This window comes from Pleurodeles waltl, chromosome 3_1 (assembly GCF_031143425.1).
Source record: "Pleurodeles waltl isolate 20211129_DDA chromosome 3_1, aPleWal1.hap1.20221129, whole genome shotgun sequence".
Lineage (NCBI taxonomy): Eukaryota > Metazoa > Chordata > Amphibia > Caudata > Salamandridae > Pleurodeles > Pleurodeles waltl.
Window position 1 is genome coordinate 1,722,123,665 of NC_090440.1, and position 18,042 is coordinate 1,722,141,706.

Consider the following 18,042-nt stretch of genomic DNA (forward strand, 5'->3'; position numbering starts at 1 on the left):
TTTTCCCAGTAATTCTAGTGAATGCAGAGGACAACCCCTACCAGCAGACGAGGGGGTAACAAAACAGAAAATTACTTCACACTACTCATGGCAGCAACTGTACTGGCTATGCTAGTGTGAAGCTGAAGACTGTTTAATACTTGTATGATTCAAGAGTGAATAGAAAAACGTAAGAGCTCAATTAGCCTATTTCACATCTTCTGCCATCAATACCTCCGTCTCTCTAATATTTTGTAACTCACTGCAAAATACCCATGTTGCCAAAGACTGAACAAATGTGATGTGCTGTCCTTCTCTTCTCCTTCGTTTCCCACACACGTAGATGATCGCCTGGTTCCAGCAGTTGCAAGCCTGCCGCAAAGACCCCTCACTGGTGCCTCAGCCTCTTCAAGTCTTCTGCAACATGCCGGCTCTACAAGGCTACCAAATGGCAATTGTTCTGCTAAGGAATGTAGATCTTTTCAACTTTGTCTACAGGGTAAGGCCAAATACAGAATTCTAACTGTTAAACTAACTGCAACAGTGGGGTTGTAGATATATATGTGAGCACATGACACTTTACAGACTGAGAATCAACACCCCACAGATTTAGTGGAAGTTTTAGCTTATGTGATTTTATGAGAGGAAGTTAGAATCTGAAAATAAAGTAAGCTTTATGTGCATCAACAGGGAACTAATTCCACTGCAGCACTGACATAAACTGAAATGCAGACATGTTTGCTTCACGTTTACACAGGTCTTTTAAATCTCCTTCTCACGTGTTGCTGTAATAAGGGGTGAGAAAACACCCTGATACAAAGACCCTTTACATTCATTTTCATATCTGGTTTTGAAGGCACGGGATGTACTAGGGAGAGTGGCCCAGGTTTCCAAGGGGCATGTACACCTGCTTTCTGCGGGCCTGGGCAGTTTGGTATTAGAGGAGGGACCGCTGATACTTTTGTGATGACCCCCTCCTGTAATACATCAACTATTGATGCAAGTGTAATACTGGCACAGTCCTAAAGGGTTGTTTCCTCACTGCATGGTGCATGGTCCTTTACAAATGAATGAACAGTTTGACTCTGCACCCACGCCATATTATGACATGAGTGCAGAGGTACAGGAGTTGTGAGGGGAGAACACTGATTGCGAATTCCCTCTCCACCCGGTGGGTGCCCCCTGAAAGTGGGGAAAATAGACCCTACGGACCCCCACAGACATCCTTCTGCAGGCAGGTGCAGACACATACAGCCCTCTTGCCACAGTTTTCCCTATCAGCTAAGTGAACCTTGTAGATTGTTGAGGCCACTTTGCGATATTCAGAACGTCTTCTAAATTCAGTTTCTGCAAGCAATCTTTTCTATATTTTCTTAGAAAAGCGTCTAAAAACAAACTAATTTTCTTTACTTTAATATGTTTATTTGAGAATACTATTGTACATGCAATACAATAATCAGGAAAAAGCAATTTGTATAAAATAAAATGAAATAACAATAGTGATACAGTTATATCTGAATAGTGAATAATCTGGAGCTTAAAGGCATCTGAAGAAAAGCATGTATAGAGAAGAAAGAAGAAAAGAGAGAGAAAGAAAATGAAGAAAAGCAAAGACTGAAAGAGTAGCCTTTATATAACAGGATCAATAGATTCCAATATGTTAGTGCAACAATAACATTAATAAGCACAACCTTACATATTATTTAGTACAAATGACAGCAAAATTATTAAAGGAAGTCAAGAAGAAGGTGGAACTGCAACTTTAGAAAGATACATAGTGAGAAGTGACCATAAAACGTCTCATTTAACAAATATTGGAAAAGAGTGGAGATTATATTGATCTAGCCTGTGATTATGACATATCAAATTCCACAAATGTTGAACATTGAGATTGTCTGTAGATTTCCAATTGGATGTAATGTATGCCACCAAGGAATATTTTGTCTCAAGAAAATGGAACAGATACTCTAGAAATAGCAACAATTCTATACAAAACCTGAACCCAGAAGGTAAGATCAATCAAGAAAAGCAGAAACATATGAACATACGAGCTAGAATGGGAGTTACAACACCAACAATTATCTTGTTTAAGAAGCTTGAGTTCAAACAAACGAACTGGATTGTAACAACGTTTATTGTACAAGTAGTAAAATATTTGTGTTAAATTGGCTGGATGTCCAGTAGGGTGAATGTTTGTCCACCACTTGTCCCAAGAAGACAGAGGCCAGCTGCAGTGTAAATCAAGTTCCCACAAAGTTTCCTGTTTGGGCTTGGAGCTGTTATGAATGGTTGTACTAAGTTTTAAATTACTGAGGGTGTAGAGATTATATTTGGGGGAAAAGGGACAGACTACAAATCTTCTGTTTTAATCAAAGAATGTCAGAAAAATGTAAGTGCATTTAGAAGACGATCTATCAATAATGTATATTGTCAGATGTATGTGGATGGTAGATTGTATAAATGAGAGACTGACATGAAAGGAATATGTGAATTATTGAGAAGTGGTTGTGAGATAGTGAAAAGACCCCTCTCTACTTAACTTCTCCACATGAGAGATTTCCCATTTAGTATGAGGTATTATTGTACCAGATAGCACTATGAAGAAACTGGTCATATAAGGAGTCACTGGAAAGAAATAACGGTCTGAGCAGGTAGCAAGCATGTGGTATTACGAATGGCAACCAAAACGTGGAAGGTTGTGACAATAAAAGGATATGTGTATGGGAGAAGAGAGAAATCATGGAAGATTCTAGTAGAAATCATAATTTGGAAGTAGTACCACTAGGGTTAGAGAAGGAATGTTGGACTTGCTTGATGCCAAACACTCTATGGTAGAGAGAAGAATCCAGAAAATTAACACCACCTGCAGACTTGGGAAGTTGTAATCTATTTAATGAAATCTGAGACATTATCCCATTTCACGGAAATGAGATTGGATCGTATATGGAGTTTTAAAATAATTCTTAGGGATCTTGATGGGTAACATCTGGGGAAAAAAATGAATCATTGGGCATAACATTATCTTAATGGTATCCAAACGACCCCTTCAAGACAGAAATAGAGGTGACGAGCCCTCTGTAAAGTGGGTAAGGCTGAAAAACATACTTTCCATATTGTCCCTCAATGTGTCTCTAATGCTGTTGGTGTAAAGAATCCTCAAACCCTTGGTTTTAACAGGATTCCAAGATTAGTCTGCCGCAAAAAAGGATCCTTAATGCAGCATTTATTGAGGGGCAAAAATTCAGTTTTATTTATATTAAGCTTATAACCTGAGACTTCAGAGTACAATTCCAACCCATTGAAGAAAGTTGGAAGTGAGGAATCTATTTGTGACATCTATACGAGAATGTCATCAGCATATGCAGTGTATTTAATATGTGTGTAATTAATTGTAAAACCAGAAAGAGTGTCAGATGTCCTTAATTGATGGAGGAAGTGTTCTAGTGCAAAAATAAATAATAAAGGAGATAAGAGGCAACCTTGCCGAGTACCTCTAATGAAAGAGAAATAAGGAGATTAAATTCCATTTGCTAGGATGGTGGAACAAGGCAATGAATAAAACAAGGAAACCAGTTTTAAAAATTGGGGACCAAAAGCTTTCTATTTCAGAGCTTCATGAGAAACTGCCAGTTAACCCTATCAAAAGCTTTCTCCACCTCGAAGGTGAATGCAGCAAGTGAAGAAATTAGTTTATTTGCTTTGTTAATAATATTTAGAAAGATACGCAAATCATCAACTATGTTCCTGTGTTTGACAAAACCAGATTGTTCTGAGGCGATAAGAACAGAAATAAGGTCAATTAATCTAAGGGCAATATCCTATGCAAAAATCTTACAAACAGTGTTAATTAAAGAGATGGGAAAATAATTTTTACAGAGCTAAATTACAATTCTTTTTCAGAATGACTCATATCATTGCCTCCATGAGTGATCCAGGGGAACTTTTTAAAGAGAGAAAATTATTAATTTAAACAGTTTAGAAAATAGCAAATGAGAAAATTTAAGATAAAATTCGACAGTATAGTCATCAGGTCCAGGTGCTGTACCCTTTGGCAAACATTTAACCGCAGATTGTAGTTAATCAAATCTATTGTCAAAGTAGATTCAAGAGGAGAAGCATCAATGGTAGTGCCACTTTGGGATTTGAGGTTCAAAAAGTAGGAGTCCATAAGTTCTTCAGAAAGACTGGTTTCAGAAATATATAATTGCTAGTAATAGTCTGCAAAACAAGCAGCTATCTCTGCATTATGTAGCAACTGATTTCTCGAAGTATTAGTCATGGATTTAATAGCAATTTTTCCCTTTTCTACATTTTAAATAATTAGCCAGCATTTGTTCTTGCTGCCATAGATTTTAGCATTAACTTAAAGGAGCATGCCACAAGCTTTTTCAGTAGAGATTTTATTAAATTGAATCTTGTCTGCGGTCAGTGTTTCTAGATCCACTTTGGTGTTTTGGATGTATATACAAAGTATGTTCAAGATGTTTGATATTGGTTAAAATGGCACTGGGTTCTTTTTCCCTGAGTTTTTTTCTGGAGGAGTTATAGTGTATTAGAAAGCCCATAGAAGTTGTTTTAAAGGTGTCCCATATAAGATGAAAGGGAGTGTTACCTGTATCATTCTTTTCAAATAATTCAGATATAAAGGTTTTTTAAGAAGCAAGAAAACATTTGTCAGTCAGTCAGAAATTATTGAACCTCAGCTCGATTTATAATTACGGCCACTGGGCATTTCAAAGTCTGTCAAAATAAGGGCATGATCCGAGATAAGAATTGACCCACTCTTCTCATTAGTGAGGTGTTGAAGTACATTTTTACTTAAGATAATGTAATCAAGCCCGGTTTGAGAGTGATGATCAGCCAAATAAAAGTAATATTCCTTAAGTACTCAATTGAAGATTCTGCACAAATCAGTTAGGGAATGCTGGAATATTATATGTTGAAAGGCATTGTGTGCTTTATGTGGAAAAACTTAGCAGAGGAGTTACAATCTAGAAATGGGTCCAGTTCCTGATTGCAGTCTCCACCCAATATACAATTCTCAGAGTAATGTTTTGTGATTTTTTGAGTGATGAGTTTTGAAAATTCAAGCTCCAGGTGTGTGGGACACAACACATTTAATAGTGTGAAGTGGTATCATCTACCTTAAGTGTGACTAATATCCACCAGCCTGCGATGTCACAATCCTGGGATACAAGTGTAACATTTAAGTGTTTGTGACAAAGAATAACCACTCCTTGTTTGCGAAAAACAGAAGGGTAAAAGAACATATCGCCCACCCAACATTTTTCAATATAACAGTAATTTGCATTAAGATGAGTTTCTTGTAATAATCCCACATGACATTTCAATCTAGATAAATATGACTTCCACGTTTCACCAGATGTTTGAAGCCCTTGACATTCCATGTTACAACTCTAAGAGCCGTACTTGCTAATGACATAGATAAAGCACACAAGCATTTACAAAGGTAGAAGCATTGGGCATGAGAGTTAGAGAGGGACTCAAGGGCAGAGTAAAGAAAAGAGTGAGGAAAGCAGGAGAAAGTAAAGAAATGCAAGAATTAAACCAGGCAATACAAGAAAGAGCCCTTAATAGTGAATGAAAGAAAAGTGCAGAAGAAAAACATCCTGAAGGATGAAGGGGATACAGAACACGTAATGTTAAATGTTAAATGTTAAACAATACTAAAATCACAATAAAAGGTTAAAACAATTCTATATCTAATTGGCGACTAATCACAAACATAATTCTTGTTGGATTTACAATATAACTATGTATAAAAAAAACTTCCCATTTCCATCTGCCCTGCTATCTGGTAATATGTATTATTATCAGATATCTTTACATCAGATGGCACACTTGCATCCTTCATGGGGAACATCTGAGAGGGATTAAAGGTAATTAGATATGTTTAACGGTCATGTTCTTACACTAGAGTACATCTCAAATATGGCAAACGTATTCAAGCCTAAAGTCTCAGGCCCTTTGCGTTCCTTATTAACCCCACTGAGAAAAAATAGTTACTTATCGTGAAAACAGTGCGAATGGATGTGTCACCCTTCAATTACATTAAAGCCTCCATATGTCTCCGGATACCAAGAGATTTACACAGTGGACTTGTTTAGGCTTTTTATAAGCTGGGCAAAGGAACAGCATGTGAAGTAGGCTTTCAATTGCTGACAAGGAACACAGAGTGCAGACAGGTGAGGGAGCATCATCCCTCCTAGCTTCCCAGGATGTCATACATTTTTCAGTTTCAAAAGCATTGTAATGGAATTTTAAATATAGGGTTTTTGCCATTTGATGCCATTGGATGTCTAGAAATTGTTAATAGGAGGAACTATCCTTGGTTAACAAGCATTGGTTTGTCAATCTACCAAAAGGAGGGTTAGAATAGAGGATGGCCTCGATGTATTCCCAGTAACAAGTTTTTAACTGAGTTTTTGTAGATGCCACTGGTTATTCAGGATTTATCCAAAATGAACCAAAGTCCAGTTTGTCAAACCAAGACTGGACATATTTGAACCACAGGAAAGTACTGTGACTATCAAGTGTCAAATGTTTCTTTAGTGCACTCTGATATGGCCTGAGCTTCTCCGTGGTCCAAATCCTCACCCAATATAGTAGGCGCCTTACTCTAGCGCGTTCCCCCACTCTTTTTAGAACAATGTCAAGAAACATAGGTGTTAAGAGCTGTTAGGAAGATGGAGGAGTAAGCGGATTAACTTATTTTCACTTAAAGTAAGCAAATCTATATTTGCATGGCCCCAGATTTCAGCCCCATACATGGCAGCTGATTGGGCTTTTAACTTGTATAATTCTAGGGCTGGGAGTAAGACTCTGGAGGATGTTCCCTGAAATACTTGTAAATCATGGAGGCTTGATACTGGGCCACAATCCTTCTCTTCTGTATGTAGGGAGACCATGATAACCTACTATTGAGCATTATACTCAAATACTGGAACCTAAAGATATGCTCCAGACTTTCTTTACCCAGGGACAGGGCTTTTTAAAATGATTAATGGGGTCTAACTGTCATGAATTTAGTTTTTGAGATGTTAATCTCAAGGCCCTGGTGGAGTAAAAAGTACTAAAATTCACCAAAAGCTGCTGCTGTCCCATGGGAGTCTGTGAGAATAGGAAGGTATCATTAGCAAATAGTAATGCGGGCACCTTATACTCATCCAATTATGGTGCATCTGTGTTACCCTGCAAAAGGGTCTACACTACATCATTAACTACATTATTAACATATAAGGAGAAGGGGGTAAGGGCAAATACGCTGCCTCACCCCTCTGCATATTGGAATTTTGTCAGTTAATTCCCCTGGTGACCCCATCGAACTTGGGCATAGTTGTTATGATGGAGACTTATGAGTTGAACAAGAATGACTTCTGGGACCCCTTGCTCCTTTGGAGATTCCCAAAGCAGCCTTCTAGGAACCAAACCGAAGGTCAACAAGACAACATGGATGTGACCCTAAATCTAGTGTATTTCCAAACAATAAGCAACAGCCATAAGACTTGGTCAATGGTGCTGATTTTGAGCCTGAACCCTGCTTGGTATGGAGTTATAGTTCCTGTTTCCTCAATCCGGTCATTTAATTTAATAAGCAGCTCTCTTGCATAAACTGTCTTGAGTGAATCCAGAAGGCTAATTGGCCCGTAATTAGCAGGGATCCACAATCCCTTTCTTTAAAGATGGGAATAATTTCCACCCCTTCCCATGTATCGGAGATTGGGGCTCCTGAAGCAATAGCATTGGTCAGACAGTTAACACAGGGCACCCATTCAGAGTTATCATGACACACTAGATCTCCAGGGACTTTGTCTGGTCCAGGCCCCTTGCCCGGTTTGAAAGAGGCAACTGCAACCCTAGTATCCTCAAGCAAAAAATGAAGAACAGGGAACTGCATTTACCAAAGTGAGGCAGTTCCTCAGTAACATTCCTTTATAGTTGAACACTCTCTCCAGATATTAATTCCACATTCTGATTGCATTCTAAAATTCTTCTATGTCTGAGAGATTATCAAATCCCTGTTGTGTTATTTTGTATAGACCGCATTACAGCAAAAATACCACAGGATATATAAATAACATTAAAAGAAATTACCAAATTAATTAAATATAAAAAAAAACTAAAAACCACAAATAGATATTTTCTAAACATTTTATAACATTAATATATATATATATATATATATATATATATATATATATATATATATATATATATATATATATATATAAATATATATATATATATATATATGACTAATTTAAAACTAAGCAAATAAACAAATAATATTAATACATATATTTGAATAATATTAGAAGAAGTATTGAAGTCTGGGAATAATAAATATACTATTCCCACTCCAGTTTATGCAACAGTAGGGAAAGCATTGGACTTCAGAGGGGTATGAATTACTATTCCCACTCCAGTCTGTGGAAGGGTAGGTAAAGTGTTGTACTTCAGAGTGGGTACATATGCTATTCTAGCACAAGTCTGTACAACAGTGGAGAAAGTGTTGGAATTTGGAGGGGTTAAATTTACTATTCCCAGTCCAGTCTGTGCAACAGTAGGAAAAGTAATAGACTTCAGAGGGTAAGATTTACTATTTCCACCCCACTCTCTGCACCAGTAGGGAAAGCATTGGACTTTGGAGGGGTAAAATTTGCTATTCACCCTCCTTTAGTCTGTGCAGCAGTAGGGAGAGGGATGGACTACAGGTGGGTTAAATTTAGAGTTCCCACTCCAGTCTGTACAACAGAAGAGAAAGTGCTGAATTTCGGAGGAGTTCAATTTACTATTCACTCTCCTGTCTGTGCAACAGTGGGAAAGGGTTGGACTTCAGAGGGATTAGATTTAGTATTCCCACTCCAGTCTGTACAACAGTAGGGAAACATTTGGCTTCGGAAGGGTAAGACTTACTATTTCCACTCCACTCTGTTCAACAGTAGGGAAAGCTTTTGACTTCGTAGGGGTTAAATGTACTATTCCCTCTCCAGTCTGTGCAACTGAAGGGAAAGCATTGGACTTCAGAGAGGTTCAATTCACTGTTCCCATTCTAGTCTGTGCAACAGTAGGGAAAGTGTTGGACTTCAGAAGGGTAAGATTTAGTATTTCCCCTCCACTCTGTGCAACAGTAGGTAAAGCGTGGGACGTCAAATGGCTAAAATGTACTATTCCCATTGGTGCTTGTGCAACAGTAGGGAAAGCGCTGGACTTCAGAGAGGTTCAATTTACTATTCACTTTACAGTCTGTGCAACAGCAGGGAAAGGGTTTGACTTCAGAGGGGTTAAATGTACTATTCCCACTGCAGTTTGTGTAACAGTAGGGAAAGGGCTGGACTTCATAGGGGTTCAAATTAGTATTCCCATTCCAGTCTGTGCAACAGTACGGAAAGCTTTGGACTTCGGAGGGGTAAAATGTACTTTTCCCTCTCCAGTCTGTGCAACAGACAGGAAAGCGTTGGACTTCCGAGTGGTTCAATTTACTACTCCCACTCCAGTCTATGCAACAGTAGGGAAAGCACTGGATACAGAGGGGTTACATTTCCTTTCCCCTCTCCAGTCTGTGCAACAGTAAGGGAAGCATTGGACTTTAAAGTGGTTGAATTTGCTATTCTCACTCCTGTCTGTGCAACAGTAGGGAAAAGGTTGGACTTCGGAGGGGTAATATTTACTATTCCCACTTCAGTCTGTGCAACAGTAGGGAAAGCACTGGACTTCAGAGGGGTAAAATTTACTATTACCAATCCAACCTGTGCCATAGCAAAGAAAATGTTGGACTTCGGAAGGACGTTTTTACAAAAATATTATTAAAAACGATATTAAAAACAAAGATATTCTTGAAAAACATGTTACTTACCTAACAAATCGATCTTCTTGACAGTGAAACTTTTGCATTACAATATTTTTATATGACATTCTTTTCTGATATTTCTGTAACTCAATATTTAAAAATTGATATTTTGTCCCATTATCCGCTCAGTAATTGAGATGCTGCCCTGAAAGCAGTGGAAGACATACTGTATAAACACCACAGCATGTTCAGCTGCCATTAGGAAAATACAGTTATTCCATCAACCATGTAACAAATCCATCACATATGACAGTGAAACTGAAGTGTGATCCATAGTATTTGTAACAGCCACGGTATGCAATTCTGCTGCTGCTGAGACACTACTAAAAATCTAACTGACTCGAACTTTCATTTTTAGGTTTTGGCTGCCTTAGACTGCATCTGTCAAATAGAGCTATCACTATCAGTATACATAGAATTAGTTTTGGATCTGACCCCTTTCAATCAATTGATTTCCTTTGAACAGCTTCTATTAGTCATTGGCTTGAGACTTCTTAGCTCAGCCCACTGGAGTACTAATCTCTTACCTAATGTTTTTGACTGTTTCAGTCTATCCTTCAACCTTAACTCTAGTGCTTGCATTGAACTGCATTTGGGACTACTTTACAACTATTGCCCTCTGTGTTGACTCTTCCTGACTCCCTTCCACATATTTCATTCTAATTTGTTAACGCTAAATCCGTTAGCGCATTAACCCCGACCTATCGTCTTTGCAATGTTTGTTTGGCAAAGAACATTCTGGTCCAACCTTAAGCCTCTGCAAGAGGCAGGTTTTTTTTCCTCTCTTTCTCTCTCTCTCTCTCTCGCTCTCTCTCTCTCTCTCGCTCTCTTTCTCTCTCTCTCTCTCTACCAGATTTTAAGAGAAATAGGACTGCTTAACAATCTCTCCTGCTTCAGGCCACTTCACCTCCAGCTGGAGCTGAATTTGTAGGTAAATGTTTCCACGATTCCCTTTAGCACCCTCTGTCACCAGTAGCTACTAAAGTGAATAGGTTACTTTTCTTCCTTCTGCGGGAGGAAGGTTTGAAGATGTTGAACGTCTCTATAGCTGAAACTTTCTCCTTGTACTTCCTAGATGTATACACCACAGAAGCTCCAGAACAGCATTGACATGGCAATGATTGGACTCACTGGACTGGTCACGGCCCTGAAGGAGAAAGTGGACACATTGCCATCAGTTGAGGCGGTGAACTCGCAGCTTAACCAGCTACAGAATATCTTGGACTTCGCCAATGTGCAGATGAGAGAGGTGAGTCATGCAGCTGTGCGTTAAACAGGAAATTTACAGCCCTCACCCCTCTATTACCCACTAAGCAGCACGTTCAACACCTAACAACAGATTAGCATGTCCCTCTCATGTGCATTTTTACTTTGTTGAAAGAAAAAAAATCAGTACTAAGATTTAGAAGCTTTCAATTGTCAAATGACAACAATTAAGGGCGCTTCTGAGCAGATTTTAGTAGGCAAGCTACCATGGAGTTGTTCCAGCCGTTCAGGAAGATCATGGAGGCCATCCTGATTTCCTGGCTGGATGCGGGGTGCCCATAGTTTCATTGTCAATGGTGAGCAAAGAGTGGCATGTCCTGTGATTTCCATTTCCAGCTGTGAAAGGTTTTGTGAGGTGTTTGTGTACCAAATATGCGAGGATCTGACTGATCTGCACAACCATTGGGCAGTTTGTGATCAGTCAAGGAGCAGGGGGTGTCCCAGCAGGGGGTGAGTGAGTGTAGACATCGAGATGGAGACATGTTTGGAAATCACATCATACACAAAATGTGCAACTTATCTGGGTCAGACGTTCCATAATGAGAGTCTGTAGCCTGTTGACCTGTCAATAAATGTGATGTGCAGGAGGCACCGAAGATATTGAGATCAGATTGAACCAAGGGGTGTCTGTTAGCAGTGGAGGAACAGACAGGTTTCCCAAATATGCCTGTGTCACAGCAACTGCAAGTTTGTTCTGTATAATAGATTCTTCAGTGATGACTGTCTGTATGTAAGTTCCTAAGACTGTCTCATTTTTTGCCATATCTTTTTATTTTACTGCAATGTCACAATACCTACCTCACCTTTCCTGTATAGTTAGCTTTCCATTTCAATTCTCAGACATTTTGACCTGTTGTTATTTCTTATAATATAATAATAATTTCTTATAATGATACATTTGCCGCCTCTCCCAATATTTGTTTCTTTGTAGGTCTGGCCTTGAACTAGCTTTAACTGTCACACCAGCTACATGTAATAACAAATATCATAAATAAAAATATATACATAGACAGGGGTTTTGATGTACAGGAAGTAAATGCTGGCATTGCCATAACTTTTGAAAATGTAATACACATAAATACATACAGAGAAGTTGAAATGAGCTTTGGGTCGGTTGTCTTCATTCGTTTGCATGTTCAGCTCTCATTCACATTTTTTTCACCCATCACTGCAGACAGTGGACAAATCCCTTCAGCCATTGATTCTCTTGCACTGTGAATGATGGCATGATGCCTAATCATAGAAACATATCAACCTAAAAAGAAGTGCACTTCCATGTCAGGGTTACTTTGGCAGTGCTTTTTTCGTTCCACTTTTATCCTATTACGTGTGTTTTAGTAATCCTTTTGTGTTTATGCTGTATATTCGGGTTACAGTAATTTAAAGCCAATAGTACCTTTTATTTGTGCCAATAAGAATCATATTTTCCTTTAATGTACATCAAAACAAGTTATCACCCTATTCTAAGTGTATCTGCCTGCTAGCAAGCGCACTTACTTCTGTTTTTCAAACTCACCTTAGCAATGTATTTTGCTAAATGTCCCAAAGGCCTCATTGATGAGCTGGTCTGGGTATACTCTGACTGCTGAGGCGGCAACTTTAAAACCGTAAGTGTATTACCTACTGCTACTCCGTAGCAATGTGCTGTGTCAGCACTGAGACGGGCTTTATTTAACATTGTGTACCCACGTACGTGTAGGAGATGATTCCTCTTTAAAGGCATTGGAAAGCCAAATTAAAGGCGACCGGGTGTGGAGCTGAGAAAATATGGTCCTCATAATGACGCCCTGAAATGGCTTACCTCTTCTAATTTTCTTTCAGGTGCTGAGAAGGAAAAGGGACACTCAGAATGCAATTCCCTTCTCAGTGGGGACCCTAGTGAACGTGCTGTGCCTCAAGAACATTCCACTGCTCTTTGCCTACATTAACCAGCTGCCCCCAATGGTCACGTCTAGAGCGTCTAAAGTGGAAACCCCACTTGATCGAGATTCCAAGAACCTGATTGAGAAATTCGATATCCCCACTAACACAAGTAAGTGCAAGGAGCTTCCTTTGCAAACAGAGGTCGGAGGACGTCTAGGGAAAGAGTAAGATTGGGAACCCAATCACAACACGATTGTTTTGGTCGACAGTATTACATGCTCTTGGTGGTAACATGTTGAGGGGTTTTGTCACCATCCATTACCATTTTGCTACCACTGCCAGGGGATATACAGTGGACTCTGTCAGGATACCACCAGCAGGCCGTAAATGGGCTCATCCTAAACCTCCATATTTCCCTCACGCCTAGTGCACCCTCTGGCAGATTCATCCATACAGCACTCCCTTCCATTGGGAGATCAGGCATCTGTACAACTGCAGATATTGCTACTGGGCTGCAGTAAACACATAAACTCTTCTCAGTCTTCCAAAGTGATCTGTAGTGACTTCCAGCTGTGAGTAGTGTCTTACAGTAAAGATAGTACAAAAAGTAAATGAAATTAGTCTCATTGCCTCCTCTTTTCTGGTTGCACCTGGAACTAACACATGAACACAATGTTCTATCACCCTGTTTTTGGGATAGTGTTAGGTTAATTGCTTTATGCTATGTTAGTGATCTTTATACTTCCCTTTGTTTCCTAGGTTTTTCTTACAAACCAGAATCAAAGTTGCACAGTGATGACATAAATGAAATATTGTGTACTAGTGAGACGGTATAGTGACAAGCAATGTCTATTCAATGAAATATAGGTGCCTGCCTTGGTGCCACAGAGAGTTGTGGCCAGATGGCTTTATTATTGATTACATATATCTGAGACCACAAAGATAATTGATGCCCAGTGTTTGGAGACATATATGGAGGCAGTGTGGCAGAGGCCAGAGTTTCTCCTTGCATATAGTTGTTATGTTATTGTTTGATGTAATGGTCTTGGAAAGCCAGGCCTCTTGGTGGTCCCAGGGAATAAATTGTAGTGAGTGCTGGTCTGCCCCCAAAATAGGTGGGCAGACTCTTACTATGTCCCAGCGGCACAGGGGCGGACAGGCTGCCAGATCAAAGGTCTTAAACAGCACAAACCACAGAGACTCCACCAGCATAAATCTGGTGCCTCACCTACATCTGCATGAGGCAGGCAAACCGTGTGTTTGGCAGGGTGGCTGAACAGCCAGTTTATGATCATTCACCCACTCGGCCAACTCTAAATGACTCTCCCTATGTGTTCTTGTATTTGTGATGCAGATGTTTTCATTGTGGTTAGTGCTGTTGGTGTGCTTGAGGTTTGTGTTGAAGAGTTCTGTCTAATGTATTCTTTCCTGTATTTTACTTTCATTGCCGAAGAACCAACTGGATTACTGGAAAAGGCGACTGTTTGGTATATCTGTGCTCTGTTGGATATATGAGAGGTGTTCTGTCTAATATGCTATGTTTGATTTTTATGTGATGTGCGCTGGTAAAAGGTGCTGTTTGGAGCACAGAGATTGTCACTGGTAAAGTTTATATGTGCAACCCTGGTAACTGACAAGAGGTAAGTGGGCAGCTTCCAGGGATCACTGGGGAGAAAAAGAGGGAGGCGTCCCCACAAGTGAAGGATAGGTGGGTTGGGGGAACAGTAGGGGACTCTGAACCTCGGTTGCACAGTCCAAAACTCCTACCCTGGTGATAAAAGGACAGTGCTCTAGGGGCAAAGAAAACCGGCAATATTATGTAACAAGCATTTGCAATACAATGGGCCTCGCATTTGCTTGAGTTAGAGCTATTGGCGTTGTAAATTCATAACTGGACTTTTCTTGCCACATAAATTGGTCAACCCTGCCTCATAATTTGGTCTTTTCCTGCCACATAATTACTGTGGTCCTGAATACAACTAAATCACGTCCATTTACATTCTTCCTCTATCTGCAGCCAAAAATGAAAATGTTGCCATTTAGCATCCTAATTTAAATCTGCCATTCTAATTCCAATAGAATACCACTTTCCCCACCTCACCACCAGAGTTGCTTGCTGACTAGCTAACACAATTCCCAAAACCAGACAGCCACAGAGGAGTAAAAAGAGAAATTAACTAGATGGGTCACCCAAACATATCAAGAGTGTTCAAATAGTCATAATGTAATAAGGATGTTAAATTGGCCTGAATCATGGTCATAATTGAAATAAGGTAAGATTAATAAAACATATACAATTATAATATAAACCAAATAAAAACTTTTATCAGAAATAAAAGTTTGGCATTAGATTGTACTGCTCGGAACAGCCCCTAGAGGACACTAAAACATGGTCATATTGAGCAAGTACAATCTAATCAATTAACTAGGCAATCTGTTGCCAGGCTCATATAAGATACTCCAAGTAAACAAAGAAAACTGTTATGGACTCCGAAAGAGCTGCACACATGAATGTCAGCCCATCCACATCTTGTAAAATCGTCTAGGTGAGGGATTAATGTGGGCAGTTCAATGTTTATAATGTTAATTATGTCATGAAGCAGTTCAACATTTGAAATATCTTCTTTCGTTGCTTAGCCTATGGAGTCATGGCCTTTTCTGTGTAGGATATATGTACCCTTCCTTTCAGCTGAAGCCTAAGCAAGTGCTTTTCTGCTATAAAATATCGGCCCCCTTCTATGGGAATTATAGCGCATATCATCTAGTCAGAGCTGTTCTATTCCAGGCTGTGGTTTGTCGTTGAAGGCAGCTAGGGTCCTGCACATACATTTTACAACTAAAAGTTTAACATGCATAAAAACAGAACTAAATAAAAAAAATACAACCATTGTATGTGTATTTTACCAATCCAGGTGACCAGGTACTGGCACTCATAGCTCTGATGCCGCCGGTTCGATGCCCACGTTATTTCACCTTTAGTCCGCACGTAATATTTTAATGAAGCTAACCTATACAGAAGGGGAGCTCCCCTAATGACCTGAAAGGTCGAACTACATCACCCCCTTGGCCGTTCTCGAGTCATACTGCAAGCACTTAATGCACCAGTCATTCCATGACGTGTGGCTCAGGATAGCAAGCCGGGAGTTCGCTTAACGTGCACTTATCACAATCCAGCCTGTTATTCTACACTGATTCAACATCGTTAAGCCAAAACCAGCCTGGAAAACAACCTCGACTTGTCGCTGCAGCGGCCCCGGTGCGACACATGGTGTCAATGTTTAACTCAGAACTCAAATACATAGCTATTCAGGCCATTGCACTCTAACTTCTACCACCACAGACTGAAGAAGAGTACGCGCAAATAGTGTAACCATGGCTGCCAGAAAAAGCGCAAACACAGAGGTAACGGTATCAATGGGACACATAAGAAATGACTAAATTGCACCCATGAAGCCATTGGTATTTAAACGAGAGTTAGAGCTATTACGTTGTAAATGCAAACAACCTACATTTGAGAGGAATGCAGACAACTTTAAACAAGTGGGGCACCACCATCCTGTCCTGGCTTTTTCACTTTGCACGCTGGAATTTCTGAGCCCATACAATCAAAAGCGCAATCCCTCGTGCGCATGATGCGCTTGAAAAAATGCTAGGACTGTCTCAAGGTGCCACCGGACATGCTTCTGCCGGGCATTTATGAAATCAGGAGTTCGCTGACCCAGTTTTATCTTTGTCAAAATTGAGAGCGCTTAGAAACAGGGCAGCAGTGGTATCTCCAGGAGGCTTGTATTCTGCAGGTTATGTATAAGGGCCACACAGCTGTTGGGCAGCGCTGTCCTCCTGCGCTCAGACAGGAGCTCACTGTGCAGCAGTGCATGGCGCTAATTTTTCATCTATCCCTCCGTGAAAAGCTAAGGCCCATATTTATACTTTTTGACGCACAACTGCGCCAACGCAGTTGTGCGTCAAAAATTTTAACGCCGGCTAACGCCATTCCAAAGCACCATGCGGGCGCCTTATTTATTGAATGACGTTAGCCGACGCTGCCGACTGGTGTGCGTCAAAAAAAATGACTCACACCAGGCAGCGCCGGCGTAGGGGAAAATGGAGCTTGGGCGTCAAAAAATGGGGCAAGTCAGGTCTGAGGCAAAATTTTGGCCTCAACCCGATTTGCGCCATTTCTTTTGACGCCCAACCCCCATTGAAATGACTCCTGTCTTAGCAAAGACAGGAGTCATGCCCCCTTGCCCAATGGCCATGCCCAGGGGACTTGTGTCCCCTGGGCATGGTCATTGGGCATAGTGGCATGTAGGGGGGCACAAATCAGGCCCTCCTATGCCACAAAAAAAAATACGGAAAAAAAAACTTACCCGAACTTACCTTTACTTCCCTGGGATGGGTCCCTCCATCCTTGGGTGTCCTCCTGGGGTGGGCAAGGATGGCAGGGGGTGTCCCTGGAGGCATGGGAGGGCACCTCTGGGCTCCTTCTGAGCCCACAGGTCCCTTAACGCCTGCCCTGACCCAGGCGTTAAAAAACGGCGCCCATCTGGCTGGGCGCCGTTTTTTAAGGCCTGCCCCCTCCTGTGCGTCATAATGATGTCACAGTATAAATACGGGGCACAGGCCTTAAAGTCATTTTTTGGAAGGGAACGCCTACCTTGCATATAATTAACGCAAGGCAGGTTCCCCCTTCCAAAAAATGGCGCACATGGTGGAACTTTGACGCCCGCTGCGTCGGACGTCAAAGTATAAATATGGGGCAGGGTTTGCGCCGAATGTGCGTCAAACATTTTGACGCACATTCGGCGCAAACAGAGTATAAATATGCCCCTTAGTGTCTGAGTTAAGCACCCGGAAGGGACGTGGCCATTGGCGGCATCTTAGTTGCAATAAGGAATTCCATGCTGAACTCTGAGAGCCTGGCCGCTGGACTCTGCACGTTTACCAGCTCTGAAGAGTAAGGTGCCATCTGAGGACAGGAAGGTGCCAACTGAGGACATACCGCAGTAACGTGCCAGCTGAGATCACTCTCACATCAGCGCTGTGTTTATTTGTTTTGCAGA

The 18,042-nt window shown here is 40.6% G+C and overlaps 1 protein-coding gene across 1 annotated transcript in view; it reads left to right on the plus strand.

Moving 5' to 3' along the window:
• The window catches only part of ABCA12 (ATP binding cassette subfamily A member 12), a 507,999-nt gene that overhangs the window by 290,607 nt on the left and 199,350 nt on the right, over positions 1–18,042 (plus strand). Inside the window, exons 19-21 of the mRNA XM_069225635.1 lie at positions 323–478; positions 10,926–11,099; positions 12,938–13,148. Of these exons, the coding sequence (XP_069081736.1) occupies positions 323–478; positions 10,926–11,099; positions 12,938–13,148 (541 nt within the window). The remainder of the gene's footprint in view (positions 1–322; positions 479–10,925; positions 11,100–12,937; positions 13,149–18,042) is intronic.